General features: G+C 40.7%; 1 protein-coding gene across 6 annotated transcripts in view; it reads right to left on the minus strand.

Moving 5' to 3' along the window:
- LOC126425276 (echinoderm microtubule-associated protein-like 2) overlaps window positions 1-17,230 on the minus strand; it is a 723,324-nt gene that overhangs the window by 60,803 nt on the left and 645,291 nt on the right. For all 6 annotated transcript variants that reach the window (XM_050088243.1, XM_050088244.1, XM_050088247.1 and 3 more), the window contains 3 exons: window positions 10,668-10,823; window positions 5,558-5,707; window positions 3,921-3,993 (listed from right to left, as the gene is read on the minus strand). In XM_050088243.1, the coding sequence (XP_049944200.1) occupies window positions 3,921-3,993; window positions 5,558-5,707; window positions 10,668-10,823 (379 nt within the window). The remainder of the gene's footprint in view (window positions 1-3,920; window positions 3,994-5,557; window positions 5,708-10,667; window positions 10,824-17,230) is intronic.

Below are 17,230 nucleotides of genomic sequence, written 5' to 3' on the forward strand. Positions count from 1 at the left end.
CAGCTGCCTGTGTACCGAGTTTTAACTTCCTGGCAGATTAAATCTGTTTGCCAGACTGGGAGAAGAAAGCGGATTAGGAAATCAGATCTCTTACAAATTATATTTAAATAAAAAACTATCAGTGAAATGGAGAGGAGAAAGTACCAACTGGATAGAACTAGGAAAAGGACTAAGAAAAGACTCCTGTGTCTCCTACCCTTGTAGAAAATATGACTAATCACTGCCCAGTAGATGACAAAGGTTTAAAAACAGGAGGAAGAAGAATACAGTGTTTGACGTTTGCAGATGACATGGTCCTTCTAGCAACAGGTGAAAGAAAGTTCAGGATATAGTGGATACCATTTAAGCTAACTGCATGATTAAAGGAATAAAAATCTGCATGGAGGACGCAAAAGAGGAAGTAAAAGATTGTAGATAATTCTCAATGGAGAAATATTAGAACATGTGCAAAACTAGATACAAACCAATGAAGAGAAGCACAGAAATTAAAAACAAGATAGCAAGGAGAATTTTTTGCAGCAATATTTATGGAGTGTCCTGCTGTATGGTGCTGAAATATGGGCAATGAGGAAGGAAGGCAGAGAAAGGCTGTAGGCTTTTGAGGTGTGGACATGGCAGAGGATGGAAAGGATAAGATGGATGAGAAGAATGAAAAATAAATAGGTACTGAGAAGAGAAGAAGAGCAAAAATGATTAATGAATGTGATAAAAAGAAAGAAAAGAAATGAACAGGGCATACATTAAGAAAGAAGGAGGAGGAGGAGGTGGTGGTGGTGGTGGTGCCACCTGACTGGGAATTGAACCCATAACCTTTGCCTTCACAGGCAAATGCTCTTACTGACTGAGGTACCTGGGCAAGATTCATAACCTGCCCTCACAGTTTCACTTCTACCAGTATCTCAGCTCCCACCTTCCAGGAGTGCTGGTCCTACATGATATACAAAAGAACTTCTGTGAATTTTGGAAGGCAGGAGAGGAGACAAAAACAAAAGTAAAGCTCTGATGACAGGTTATGAGTAATGCCTAGATAACTCATTTGGGTAGAGTATTTACCTGTGAAAGGTAAAGGGTCCAGGTTTGAGTTTCTGTCTGGCACACACTTTTAATTTGCCACAAAATTTCATTGTTTAACTTGTTCCATCTGAAAAAAGTATAAATACAACACGTTTAAGTAACAATCAGCTGTGTAATCTTTGTGTATGCCAGCATTTTCCATTACATGTTGAATTCATGAATTGTTTAATTGCATTAAACTTAACTTCTTGTTCTTATGGCTGCCAATGAGTCACATCAACTAATATGTAATTGCACAGAAAATATAACTCACTACCATGTATTGTTATTGTGTTTTTGATGAATGAGAAAGGTTGGTTCTTATTCTAATTTAGAAAGTACTGATAATAGAACATATCATACAAGCTTACCTAATGTGGGCTGTTAATCTGAACATATCCGCTCTTAATGTAGACCGCCAAAATTGGAGGATATTTAGATCTGACTACACACATTTTTATGATTTATTGATTCACAAATACTGAAAAATTACTAGTGTGTTCCTAGATAGTACTGGGTATCTTATGTCAAGAACAGCTTTGGATGTCACTGTGAGCCAATGACTGTCACAATATACTTGATAAGGAATTGACACAAAAGAAAGTCCAAGGAAAGTTATTTACTACAGAACACATATATTGCTAGTCACTTAAACTGGAACTCCTGTAACAAAAGTTAAATGTGAGCGATATGGTAGTTATTAGCATTTCAACACAACCACATGAAGTAAAGCAATGCTATCTGCATTCTTTATTTAAGAAAATATGTAGATGGCTTCTAACACCCGAATCACTATTTAAAATGGTGTTCATGGGAAGATTCTACCAAGAAGGAGAAATGTGTATGAGGAGCAGTCAAATGAAATCTAAACACCCATTACAACAGGTCCGTGGAATAGTTCCATTCGAAAGTAATCACCACATATGTTAAAACATTTACCTACTGGAAGGTGAGAATCAATTCCTGTTTTGTAGAGCACAGTTGGCTGCTAATGGATCGACAGCCGCACTCACTCTTACACTTGCTTGTCTAACTAAAACTGACATCCATACACATCTTTCTTCACGTCACCAAATATGTGAAATATCACATACCACAGTGAAAGATCTGGACTGTATGGAGGGAGTTGCTGTGTTTCCCAACCAAATCACTGAAGCACAGCCTTCGTCCAATCAGCAGTGTGGAGGCGGGCATTTTCACGCAACAGGACAATTCCGCCTGACACCATTCCGACAGAAAATGATCAAGCCACTAGTGCAAATACTCCACATCTCCCCTGCCAAAAGAACCAAAGCTATTCACACAAGAACCAGTAAGATTACGATGACCTCCTTCGACTGCAGAGACCCTGTTATGCTTGAGTTCCTTGTGCATGGAACCACTATCAATGCGCAGTGCTATGAAGACTCCTTACAGAGACAGCAATGCACTGTAAAGTCAAAATGCCCACGAATGCCGTCAGAGGGAACCATCATGCTGCAAGATATAGCCCCCCCCCCCTCCCACTGCTCTGCCAATCAGGCGAAGGCTATGCTACAGCAGCTTGGTTGGGGAATGCTGCAACACCCTCTGCACAGCCTGGAAGTTTTATGGTGTAATTGTCACATCTTTGGCGATCTAAAGAAAAACGTGTGTTGACATTAGTTTCAGACGGACAAGGAAGTGCTGGAGTGGGTGCAGTTGTGGCTCTGTCAACAACCGACCACCCACATTCTATGAAACAGCCATTGATCATCTCATCTCTAAGTGGAATAAATGTAGTAATACCTATGGTGATTACTTTCGAATGGAACCATTCCACAGTCCTCTTCTGATTGCTGTTTGTTTTCATTTGATTGCCCCTTATACCAGCATGTCAGGCTTTGAAAGAGCCGAGATTGTGGCCTAGCAAGAGCCGAGATTGTGGCCTATGATTTATTTCCACTACATTCCTGCCTGCATTGATCATGATCACAGAACCATAATTTGAAAATGAAATCAGTGGGCTCTTGAAGACCATATTCTGTTTTTTGCAGGGTCTTAAGAAGTCTCATGTGAATAGTGCATCAAAGGACAGACATACTGTTCACTCATCTGTGCAGCTGTGTAATTCACCAAGAGTTACGAAATGTGCTTGTCTGTAGCAAGACAAGTCATCACATAGACTGTGCAGCGATAGCTGGAGCACCACGGACTGTCAAAATGGTAACCGCTGTCGCAGTTTTCTCTGACATGGCAACAGAGAAAGGGCACTGACAGTTTTACACCCAACAACAGTAGTGGTCACATCATCGGTTCGTGTATGTGGTATTACTCAGTATTCAGTAATGAATCTGGAGCACACCACTATCACTGCATCTCTCTGTTCACACATCAGGGGAAGCTGCAACAATGGCTGCCTTACCAACAGTCAACCAGTCAACGTTGTAGCATTGTCCGTGTGGCTTTGATGTTTGTCATGTGTTGACTTCATGGTGTTGCACTTTCGATGCCCATCAGTGCAACTAACACACACACACACACACACACACACACACACACACACACACACACACACACACACACACACACAAACTGTTCTGCTGGACACGTATAACAGAGCAGATGCCACACACATTTCTGTGATAGCATGACAGCTCCACGACATTTGCTTTAGTGCGGATACACTACTATCATTGATTTGTGTGTGTGTGTGTGTGTGTGTGTGTGTGTGTGTGTGTGTGTAAGTAAATTGGACACATCCATTCATACATACATACCATGTTAACTATAGTTTAATGGCAGCAATGCTGATATCCATTAAACACTATTTTCAGCACCAGTCTACATACTTATATAGAGCATGGAAAACTACAAATGAGTACCATCTTCTTAAAACATTTACTCACCCTGCCTTCTCGGCGGTCATGCCCAGCTGTCTGACCTGTTGCTACCAGCAACTTGTTTGGATGGACACACAGGCTGAAAAGAAAAATTTAAGTGTTGTGGGCATATATTAAGTGGACATGCAAACTTTTGGACAATCTTTTGTCCTGTTAGCAGAAAACAGTCTGGCAGTGGGGGAGAGGAGGAACAGATGGAGTCAGAGAGAGAGAGAGAGAGAGAGAGAGAGAGAGAGAGAGAGAGAGAGAGAGAGAGATTGGGAACAAAATGTTTGCTGAAACTTCCTGGGGACACTAGGTGCCCCTTAGTATTTGCTACCTATGGGACAATGAGATTTCACTGCACTAGCAGGGTATACTAACCAGGTGTGCTGCATAAGACCTTCCCTACAAAACTTATAGGGTGATTTTAAGAAAAAAACCTTAAGAATGAGTGCGTGTGTATGTGGAACAAGCAAATCAGGAACTTCAATTCTGGTGAGCCACCCCTTTTTGTATGGAGTAGACGAATGAATTGTAGGCAACACACAAGGCATACCCATGCCACATGCCTACCACTCATGTGGGGCATAAGCAAGTAGAAAGGGACATCTACTGTCACTGGAAAGCGCCAGCAAACTTTTGCCTCTAACGAAATTTGTTCCCTGTGATGTGCTGTATCAGAGGGAAAAATGACTGTCTATATGCCTCCGTATGAGCTCTAATTTCTCGTATGTTCGTGGTTCTTACGCAAAATGTATGTTGGGAGGAAAGAATCTTTCTGCAGTCAGCTTCAAATATCATTCTCTAAATTTTCTCAATAGTATTCATCAAAAAGAACATCGCCTTCCCTCCAGGGATTCCCTAAAACTTGTGTCTTGTTTGAACCTACCAGTAACAACCCTAGCACCCCACCTCTGATTTGCTTCAATGTCTTTACAACAATTCTCACATAATTGTTCCATTTCATATCACTTTTCAACGTAACATCCAGATATTTAAATGACGTGAATGTATCGAGCAGGACACTGCTAATGCTGTATCCAAAAAATTATGGATTTCTTTTTCCTGCTCACCCACATTAACTTAGACTCTCAACAATGGAAAATCCAGTATGGAATAATGAATAATGACAATATTATGCAAAGGATAGACTGCTACTCAACCCAGAGTGGATATTCTGAGACACAGAGAAGCATACCAAAAAACTATTAAACAAGTGAGCCTTTTTGTCTGACACACACGCACATGTGCGTGCAACCATTGTCTCTGCTCACTGAGGCCAGAATGCATGTGAGATGTGCTAGCGCGCGCACGCTTGTGTGTGTGTGTGTGTGTGTGTGTGTGTGTGTGTGTGTGTGTTTTCCACTTTAGAAGAAGGCCTTTTGGCTAACAGCTCACATATTTAGCAGTAAGCAGATTGCAGGAGTTGTCCAGAAATGAAGAGACCTGTACAGTATAGACTAGCATAGAGAGCTGCATCTAAACAATCTTCACAGTGAAGATGACAATAATAACCAGAAGCTTCATTCTGGAAAAACAACAACAATGACAACAACAACCAAGAAACAAATTTCCTTCTGGGAGCACCAACCTGCTTACGGTATGTTAAAGGACAACAGCAGGTCTCTACAAAGTTCTTGCAGCCAGGCGGCAGCACTCACCTCTTGACGTCGTCAGTGTGTCCCAGGTAGTGCCGCTGGCTCTGCTCCTCCACGTTGTGCAGCACCACTGCTGCTGCCACGAAGTACACCATCTCACCAGTTGGCAACAGCTGCAGGTTGTGGCGACAGTCCCGCCCTCGGTAGCCGTACCTGTTGTTCGTCAAGGACTTCCCCACATTTTGTTTTAGCAGTGGTAACAAGGAGGAGGTAACAATGAGAAAAATACTGAGTAACCAACAAAGGTAAACATATCCCATCTTCTTTCCGGCATGCATCAGGGGTAGTATTACATGCTTAGAAAAAAAAACAAAAAGGTACGGCCAAACTTTCAGGAAACATTCCTCACACACAAAGAAAGAAAATATATTATGTGGATATATGTCCGGAAACGCTTACTTTCCATGTTAGAGCTCATTTTATTACTTCTCTTCAAATCACATTAATCATGGAATGGAAACACACAGCAACAGAACGTACCAGCGTGACTTCAAACACTTTGTTACAGGAAATGTTCAAAATGTCCTCCGTTAGCGAGGATACATGCATCCACCCTCTGTCGCATGGAATCCCTGATGCAGCCCTAGAGAATGGCGTATTGTATCACAGCTGTCCACAATACGAGCACAAAGAGTCTCTACTTTTGGTACCGGGGTTGCGTAGACAAGAGCTTTCAAATGCCCCCATAAATGAAAGTCAAGAGGGTTGAGATCAGGAGAGCGTGGAGGCCATGGAATTGGTACGCCTCTATCAATCCATCAGTCACTGAATCTGTTGTTGAGAAGCGTACAAACACTTCGACTGAAATGTGCAGCAGCTCCATCACACATGAACCGCATGTTGTGTCGTACTTGTAAAGGCACATGTTCTAGCAGTGCAGGTAGAGTATCCCGTAAGAAATCATGATAATGTGCTCCATTGAGTGTAAGTGGAAGAACATGGGGCCCAATCAAGACATCACCAACAATGCCTGCCCAAACGTTCACAGAAAATCTGTGTTGATGACGTGATTGCACAGTTGCGTGTGGATTCTCGTCAGCCCACACATGTTGATTGTGAAAATTTACAATTTGATCACGTTGGAATGAAGCCTCATCTGTAAAGAGAACATTTGCACTGAAATGAGGATTGACACATTGTTGGATGAATTGCCTCGTCCATTGCAGGTGTCCTAGTCGTTCTAGGTCTTCCCCAGTCGCGAGTCGTAGGCTGGAATGTTCCGTGCTCCCTAAGATGCCGATCAATTGCTTTGAACGTCTTCCTGTCAGGACACCTTCGTCCTGGAAATCTGTATCGATACAAATGTACCGAGCCACGGCTATTGCCCCATGCTAATCCATACATCAAATGGGCATCTGCCAACTCCACATTTGTAAACATTGCACTGACTGTAAAACCACGTTCGTGATGAACACTAACCTGTTGATGGTATGTACTGATGTGCTTGATGCTAGTACTATAGAGCAATGAGTCGCATGTCAACACAAGCACCGAAGTCAACATTACCTTCCTTCAATTGGGCCAACTGGTGGTGAATCGAGGAAGTACAGTGCAGTACATACTGACGAAACTACAATGAGCTCTAACACGGAAATTAAGCATTTCCGCACACATGTCCACATAACATCTTTTCTTTATTTGTGTGTGAGGAATGTTTCCTGAAAGTTTGGCCGTACCTTTTTGTAACACCCTATGTGTGTGTATATAACACAATTACCTGAATGGGATGGGAAATTGGTAGAAGGGGCGTACATGTATAGCCAAACAAATGATTATAGTTTCAGAAAAACTGCAAGATTTGTTCAAGAGAAAGAGCTTCAAAACTTCAGCAAATCAATAACATGATGGCCCACCTCTGGCCATTATGCAAACTGTTATTTGGCTTTGCTTTGATTGACGGAGTTGTTGGATGTCATCCTGAGTGGTATCATGCCAAATTCTGTGCAATTGATGTGTTATATCATCAAAATCCTGGCAGGCAGTCATTATCTTGCTGAAATATAAATGCAGGATGGCTTGCCATGAGAGGGAACAAAATGAGGTGTAGGATATTGTCCACGTACACTGTGCTGTAAGGGTTCTGTGGATAACAACCGAAGGGATGCTGCTAAAAAAAGAAATTGCACCTCGACAATCACTCTAGGTTGTCAGGCCATATGGGGTGCTAGTCAGGTGGGTTTCCCAGCACTGTCCAGGGTGTCTCCAGACATTGCTTCACTATTCACGAGGGCTAAATTTGCAGTTGGACTCATCACTGAAGACAATTCAACTACAGTCAATGAGATAAATAGGTCTTGGCGACCAGCGAAGACGTGTTTGGAGACATGTTTGGCGATGCCTTATGCAGCAGTAGTATACCAAACAGACTGTCACCTGCCCTATTGCCCCAACCATGAGTGATGGTCTGAGGTGTCATTCCTTTTGATTGTCATCCACAGCACCATTGAACCACAGTGTTATGTCAACGATATAAGGCCACCCTGGCCTTACATTTCAGCTAGATAATGACCACCCGCACAAGGCGAGGGTTTCTACTGCTTGTCTTCATGCTTGCCAAACCCTATCCTTGTCACCAGCGTTACTGGATCTCCTCCAATTCAGAAAGTTTGGAATTTTATGGGTAGGATTGTCCAATCAGCTTGGAATTTTGATGATCTAATGTGCCAATTGGAAAGAATTATGTTCAATATCCCTCAGGACGACATCCAACAACTATCAGTTAACATCAAGCCGAATAACTGCTTGCATTGAGGCCAGAGGTGGATCAATATGATATTGACTTGATGAATTTGTAAAGCTCTTTCTCTTCAATAAATTGTTCAATTTTTCTGAAACTGTAATAATTTGTTTCTGTGTACATGTACATCACATCTATCGATTTCCACCCCAATTGGATAATTCCTCTTTTTGTGTGTGGGTGGGAGGGGGTGCTCACTGTCAGTACTTGTGAGGATATTATTGTCACTTAACTGGTCACAGTACCTCACACTCTGCTCTACCTTCATGACAAATCCTACTGTAATTACAGCATTTTCTGTTCCTTACTAAGGTTACCAGTCAAAATATCAGAAAAAGAAATGATACTCCTGGATGCACACTCTAAAGATGATGGAATATTCTGTCCACCAGGAGCACTTAAAAAAGAGTGTGTGTGTGTGTGTGTGTGTGTGTGTGTGTGTGTGTGTGTGTGTGTGTGTGTGTGTAGGGGGGGGGGGGGGGGGGGGGGGGAACATTCTATTAGTTGGAGCAAGGAATGTCGGGAGACTGAACATGGTAGGGAGGGTGGAAAATCTGGAAAAAGAAATGCAAAGACTCAATCTAAATACTATTAAGTCAGTGAAGTGAAATGGGAAGAAGAAGGATTTTTGTTCTGAAGAATACAGAGTAATACCAACAGCAGCAGAAATGTAGAAACAGTAGTAGGATTTGTCATGAATAGGCAGGCAGGGAAGAGAGAGAGTTATGCGAAGATTTCAGTGCTATGATTGTTCTCACCAAATCCACCCCATAGACCACTGCCAATTAAAAGAAAACCTCTGGCACCATCAAAATGACTACTTCATGTTCTGTGTTTCAGACATGGGGCACCCTTCACTAATTGATGTCTGCTTCCATGGAAGAGTGTGGTCATTACAGCAAACAAGCACAACTACACAGCATGTGTCCAAACTTCCAGTGAACTTACTGGAAATACTGGCAAGTGTGGCTTAATTTTAGTGCAATGTACTGCAGAAGATTGTCCAACAGCCTTGCCACAGTGGGAACACCAGTTTCGGCAGGGCACCGAAGGTAACTGCGATGGATGACCATCCAGGTCTGCCAAGCACTATTGGCGAATGAGGTACATGCTGTCCTCGTGACCCCAACTGAGGAGCTACTTGACTGAGGAGTAGTGGCACTGGCCACAAAACCTGACAATGTTTGGTAGAGCGGTGTCCTCACCACATACTCCTCCATATCCGTATCTAGTGACGCCTCTCAACTGAGGGTGACAAGGTGATCCATCAGTACTGATGGGCCTCCTGAGGCCTGTTCAGATGTGGTTTAGTAGTTTAGTACTACACAAAATTGTCAGTGTCCTTCTCACCAATAGCTTCAAGAACAACTTTGGTACAGTTCAAAAGTTGAACCACTCTACCATAGTTTGAAGACACACAAGTGACACACATCGATTAATCACACCAGTTTTCAATAATTAAAAATTCTCTGATGGTCACAGTACTATACCATAATTACCATGCTTAATCCTGTTTCTAATCCCTTTCTCTATGAAATCTTGACAGCAGCACTAGCATTGTTTTTGAAAAGGTTTGCTGTTGTACCCATTACTCTCCCAATTTCAAACTGTCACCTCTTAAGGTTTCTTTCCCATAATCTGGATGCTCAGTATCCAGCAATATTGGTTTCTGTCAGCAAAATTCTTCAGCATATGAGTCCACATTGTTAATATGCAAAATTCTCCAACATTTCAGCCACTGTTGTATATGGCCTTCCTCAGGACATTGAGCTGGCTGCTTAGTGAGAAAAAGTTAGCTGTTAACTCAACACACTGATGAAGGTTGGTTGTAACAGTGGCCAAAACTTTGGAGAGTTTTATGTATTAACAATGTGGTCACAGACCCTGACCCTGAAGAATTTTATTGACAGTGACAACAGCTGCAGAAGGCGTCACTTACAAAAATGTTGGTTGCTGTTGATAAAGTTGTATCAGGGTCAAACACATTTCTTCTAAAGACTGTAAAATAAACCAAAGCTACACTGATGTTTGATGAAGACATCTACACAAAGTTCTGTCTCAAGTAGCGTCCAGGAAATTACTGCTCTGCCTTTTGTATCCATCAGAAAACCCAGCAGAAAGTTGAGCGCCATCAATGAAGTGCAAATTGTTCTGTTACATGCTCATAACCCATACCACCTTGTTGCAGTATTAGAAAAATCATGGTTTACAAACAAGGATATGAACAGAAGCTCACTATTCTTTACTATTGTCATCTAATGTTAATGAAAGTGGATAGGGAATTTAAATTAGACATCACGAAATACATAGAACCTGTTATTTCCTGAATTATTTCACACTTCTTTCCTTGAAGAAACAATGACTGGTAAAGGATACACCCACTCGAGCTTCAGCCTGGTGTGAGGCGCCGGGTTGACCTTGCTGAGGTCAAAGCTCTCAATGAGAGGAAAAGGTGCGTGCAGGATGATGGGCCGCCCCCGCAAGAAGAACCGCACCGTGCCCTCCTCCTCATTGTAGCTCGCATCTCTCGTCCTGCAATAAATACCACACCAATGCAAAACTTCTGCGAGAAGATTGAAACTGTCCAGAAATAAGCGCAAGTCAATCACAACTGCATGCAAGAAGAAACCAGACCGGTATGGAGAACATAACAGGAATAACAACACACTGTACAGTTCAGTTTGTTGCTTCATTCCTGGGTCACAGGCATAATAATTGATATTATGAAAGAACACTTCAATATATTAACATATCAGATAAATGGTTCAAATACATTAACCATACTTTTTCACCAGTGTATCCTAATTCTGTTGTAATAATAATAATAATAATAATAACAACAATAATAAACATCAATGATATAGTCCATTTCACTCAAATGTAAGTTAGACATCATCTTCCCATTGATTCTGCAAGTGTTCTACATCTCTCCGACTAATCAGTTCATTAAGAAAAGCATTTATTGTGCAACTTCCATTTTACATTCCTTAGAGGTGCTAACACTATTTATAGTTTTGTTCTATCTTTTCATTTGTATCAAATACCCTTACTTTCTTCCTGATGTTCTCCTTTCTTATTTCATCAATGGGAGTATATTCTGCTTTTGTGCGAATTTCATTTTCAATAGCTCTTGTAAACCCCCCCCCCCCCCCCCATATCTCTCTCTCTCTCTCTCTCTCTCTCTCTCTCTCTCTCTCTCTCTCTCTCTTTCTCTCTCTCTCGCTCTTTGCCCGCTGGAGTGGCCGTGCGGTTCTAATCCTGCCTCAGGCATGGATGTGTGTGATGTCCTTAGGTTAGTTAGAACTACTTAAACCTAAGTTCTAGGGGACTGATGACCACAGCAGTTAAGTCCCATAGTGCTCAGAGCCATTCTCTCTCTCTCTCTCTCTCTCTCTCTCTCTCTCTCTCTCTCTCTCTCTCTCTCTGTCTCTCTCTCACTCCATTGGCAAGTATCAAGGCTATCATTTTTCTTGAAATTATACAATTAATTTAATTCTCAGATTCAAGATGAAAAATCCAACCCCGCCACCCCCCCCCCCCCCCAAACCCACCATGTCCCACGCATACACACAGGAACGACAAGTAAGAGTACTGTTTTCATTACAAGGAACCATTTTTCACATCGTGCCACTGTTTCCCAATCTAACTGTGTTGCTACGTGAAGTCTCGCACTATCAGCCATACCAGGGGCAAGTGGCAGTGTATGGACAGTTTACAGCACCTGTCTTCTTCAGATCTGCGAAGAAATGTGTACAGTTCTGACACATTAGTAGCTGTCCCAGGATCTTATCATGGTTGATTATGTGATGATACAGTTGCCTCAATATAATGTTTTACTTGCTTTACTGTTATGTTACGGTTTTTTTCATTGAATGGGCTAAATTTAGAATATTCCTTGTGAGTTTGTTCTTGTCCATTCTACATAAGTGACTATAAAACTGTCTGCTGTTTTTTCCTTCACGGAATATGCTGCTTCTTTATTTTTAATAAGACAGCCACCGCTGAACACCATTTTTTGGATCATCATCATCATCACAGTAGCACATTACTCCAAAACCATGCTTAAAGCTCAAGAACAAGTGGTAGTCAGAAGGTCAGAGATCAGGGCTGTTTGGTGGGTGACAATTGCTCCCAACAGAATTGCCGAATAAGGTTTTGAGTGAAACCAGCAGAATGGGGACGGTACGTGCATTGTCATGAAGAAACACTATGTTTTGATTGAGCTCCCCATGCCTTCTGTTTTGGATTTTGCACCAATGTTTTCTCAGTGTTTCATAGCATCATACCACATTGACAGTTTCACCAATGGGATGGAACTCGAGCAGAAAGTGAAGCAAAAAATATGTTCAGCAGTGGCTGCCTTCACTGGTGGCATCTTTCTATGAAGAGGGCATAGAAAAGTTGGTTTCCCACCATGATTAATGTCTGAACAAAGGTGGTAACTATATAGAAAAATAGTTTAAAAATGCTCTTCTTGTAATATGAATTTTGGTTTGAAAACATGTTTTTATAAGTCTTTTTCCAAAATGACACTTATTTTCTGTACATGCATTGTATACAAAACATCACCAGTGTTTATATACACAATGTATACAAGAAAAGGAAAAGTTTTTATATTGGAAAGATAAGTACTATGAATCACACTAAGGACAAAAAACCAATTTGTAAAGAATTGACATGAAAATAAATTGCCTCAATTTCCTGACAGCTAAAAACATAATGGAATGGAGGACTTGAGCACTTCCTGTGACCTTAACAGTTTTTTCCTCTCTTCTATGGCCTCACAGCTGTGTTGCAACTGGGAGAGGCATGAGCTGGCAGCACAATGGAGCCAGTGCGGCGGCATTACCTCAGCAAGGTGAGGCGGGTTCAGCAGACCACCACTAATTGTCTCTCACTCGAGTGTGACTGCCGCTTCCTGCACAGTGGCTGTTAATGTGCCACAAACGTAAAACCAGGGCCCTCCTGGTTCTCAATAGCTTCCTGTAACCTGTAGCCAGTAATTTTTCTTCTTCTTCTTCTTCTTCTTCTTCTTCTTCCTCCTCCTCCTCCTCCATCTCTTACACTTTCAAGCACCAGTGTAGCCCCACTACACACTTCTTCCATTCCACTCTATCTCCCCATTTCCCTGATTATTTCTCCATGCCTCTGCCCAAGTTTTTTGACCTTGTCCTTTGGCGTAATGCGAGATCTTCCTCGTCCAGCTCCTCCCTGCACACACATTTCAAATACTAGTTTAGCTTTTCTTTCCTTTCCCGTTCTCTTAAATACCCATACCACCTCAACTGAGGCCCCTCAACCACCACACAAACTGCTTTCTTCTGCCTATTCTCTTCTCAAATTCCTTCATTTCTAAATATTTTTTTCTGGTCCTTCCTACAGCTCTCCTCATAAGCATTATTTCAGTGACAGTAATTCTACTTACGTGCTACTCTTGTAGTGCCAAACTCTTCATACCATATGCTGTAATTGGTGACATAATTGCACTGTAAATTTGCATTTTAGTTTCCTTTCTTATCTCTTTCTTCTCTATCATGCTATTCATCTGATGGTAGGCTAAAGCTGCTTTCTTACTTCTATTCAGAATGCCTTGTTCTATTCCACCACCACTTCTTAGCATGGTGTCAAGACATTCAAAATTGTCTACTTCTTCAAGAGGCTTTCCGTTACAAAGTACATAGAGTTGTTCTTCCTGTCTGTTCTGTTTTGAAACCCAAAGTACTTTGCTTTTATCTCCATACACTATTGTCCCATTCCTCTTCAGTTCTTCATACCATTCCAATATGGCCTGCTTAAGTCTTTCTGGTGTGTCAGCCACCAATACAATAGCACCTGCATACATCAATGTTTTCAGATAGACTGGTTGCTGTCTTCATATTTCAAGCTTTGTTCTTTGGGTTCACCACTCACACATTTTTGTTACTTCATTAGAAACTTGCTCAATTCCATTCTCCATTCGGAATTCTTATGACATTTCAACATCAATATGAACCAGTCCCACTGGTTGTTCATACACACTCTTCAAGGAATTCGTATATTTCATTCGTACTCTCTTTGCTACCAGTGCTTCCCACATTTATTTCCTTGGCACAGAGTCAAAATGCAGTTTTAACATTGAGAAATGTGAGACAAATGTCCCAGTTCTTGGCTATGCTCTTCTCAATGACTGTTCTTATAATGTAGATGTGGTTCCGTGTTTTCCACATTGGCTTACTAGCACCCTGTGCCTGCTCCTCCTCCAGTTCCTCATATCCCCTTCTCAGTTGCATTTACAATACTCAAGTACAGAATTTATAGACTACTGATGATAGGCAGTCATGACTTATGCAGTGTTATGATTACATTCTTCTTCCATTCCTCTGGGATACTACTCTCCTCCCAAACACTATGGAACAACTTGATTAGTTCTGCAGCTATCTCATCAGGTCCTGCAGGCTTCCTTACTCTAACGTGGTCAGCCACCAATCTGCAACATGGGAGAAGGTGTGAAGATGCCATGAAGATGGATTATGCCAAGGTGAGTGGCTAGAGGCCTCTCACCAAGATCTGACAAAACAAAGCAATAATGAACATCAGAATGGTCCAGCTTGTTGAAACACTCGTATTTTCCATCTCCTTTATGGTTGCAAGAGACAAGCAGTGTGTTGACGCATTTGAGCTTTGCTGCTGGAGCAGTATGCTGTGGATAAAATTGACTGAAAGAACAACAAATATACCCGTTATTGACCAAATCAATGTCTCCATGGCCGTTTCTTTTCATGTTAAACAAAAATTCTCCAGTTCTTTGGCCATATTGTGAGAAGAGATGGAGAAAACCTCAAGAGAATGATCATGGAAGAGAAGATGAAGGGCAAGAGACTGAGGAGAAGAGCCGTGAGCAGGTGGATAGATCACATCAAGATCTCTGGTCTACCTTTCCAGGTTAGAGAAACTGGTAACCATCCAGGATGGAGACACTTGGTTCATGGGGTCACAACACACAGCAATGAGCACAACAACTTGTCAAGTGATACTGTCAACTGCCATTTAATTAACTGACCTTATAATTCAAAATTGTGTACAAGACTTTTACCCACTGCACAGTCTTAGGTCTAAATTTTATCATCCTAACTTATAAACTTCACGTACGTTGCTCAAAGATTCTTAGACATAGCACTCACTAAATCATATTGTCTAAACCACATGTTAGTTTCAAGAAGCAGCTGTTCATCATCTCCAGATGTGATTGACTCACTCGCATCTTAATATTATTATGAACAGCTGCCTCATGGAAATATTGAGGAGATTAGACAACAGAGCCTCAAATAGCAAATTTATGAAAGTTCTCCTGAACACCTATGGTCCTATGACTCATGGAAGAAATTATACTAAGTAGAAATGTCTTAGCCACCACTATAGGGCTGTGTTTAGAACCAATACTCCACTATGCAGCAGATTGTGCACTGATTTGAAATTTCCTGGCAGCCTAAAACCAGTTGCTGGACCGGGACTTGAACCTCTGCCTATTTATCAAGTTATTCTCTCACTTACATTTTATTCTACCCCTTAACATACAGTCCAAAGTTATCTCATTCTTACTATTTTGACAGAAACTTAAAATCCCACATATACTCTGAAAACTTAAGAAAGACATTTCATAAAAATAAAACTTCATTTATATCCATTTCAGCACTATTGGTTAAATGTTTGTTCATTGAAGAGCATCCAGTCCTACATTTGTAGCCTAGCTGTCATCTTTTGTTTGAGGTGACTGCCAATAGATACTGTCTTTACTGTGTGTAGCTTTGGACAGCTGACAAAAAATGCGAGTTCTTAGCCCCTGTTCCATACTATTGTTTAGGTAGTGTTTCCAAAAATAGATGGCTATAGTGATCCTAAGTTTGATATTGAATTTAATGCCTTGGAAAGCAAAGAAAAATGAGATACTACACTTCATTGGAGTTTGAAAATAACGACAACTTGTCAGATGACTGACGAGTGCTCATGAGCAGTATGAGAAAAATGCCCACTGTGCCATAACCAGCTCCACCAAGATTTCTGTTCACAGTAAACCATTCTGAAATACATGGTTCAACTTCATTAGGTAGACAGAAACTAAAAAAAACTACTAAGTTTCAGGATATTTAAGTCAAAGGCCAGTACATGAGTATACTCATGATTTTATTGATGTTGACCTTAAAAAATTTGTAACTCTTTATTTTGAACTTTAAAAACTATCCTTATATGTCTGTATATAATATCATTCATTATATGGCATTTTAATTAATAAAAATACAATTTTTGGGGCACAATTTGTAAAAAAAATCAGTATGTTAAGGTCTCAGTCTTTGTACCGCATTAACAATAAAACTTCATTATAGTCTTTAATGCTATTCATGCTTATGCCAGATAAACTTAATTGAAAAAATGAGAAAATAAGGCTGCTACCTTAAAACATACTGTCTCCTCAGTTATACTAAATAGTTGCTGTTTAGCACCTGTTGGTAGCTTAATGTTTACTTCATTAAAATGTTATTTCTTGAATGAAAATAATTACATTCATCTATAAATATTGATTCCTCTTTGTGGTACATTGTTACTTGTCCTTTAACTTTACAATGAACACTGCAATGTGCCATGCAACCAACAGAACTTTTTAATAACTAGATCTAGATATTCATATAATTTGTAGAAAGAATGGTTAATGACAAAAGTTTATATATTTTCTTTTGAACAGCTAGGAATTTCCAATTTTTTTATCTTCTGTGAAAAGTTATTAAATACTTCTGTACCAGAGTTCTTAACTCCACTCTGAACCCTAGATATGATAGTATTATTCATTAAATCTTTGTGTTTGACCAAATTAAACTCTATGGTTCCAGAGACCTTAGCAAATCTCAAAGATTTATGACGTATATATACAGACAAACAATGAATGAAAATTTGTACCAAGGCCAAGA

Source organism: Schistocerca serialis, chromosome 10 (assembly GCF_023864345.2).
Source record: "Schistocerca serialis cubense isolate TAMUIC-IGC-003099 chromosome 10, iqSchSeri2.2, whole genome shotgun sequence".
NCBI classification, from domain to species: Eukaryota; Metazoa; Arthropoda; class Insecta; order Orthoptera; family Acrididae; genus Schistocerca; species Schistocerca serialis.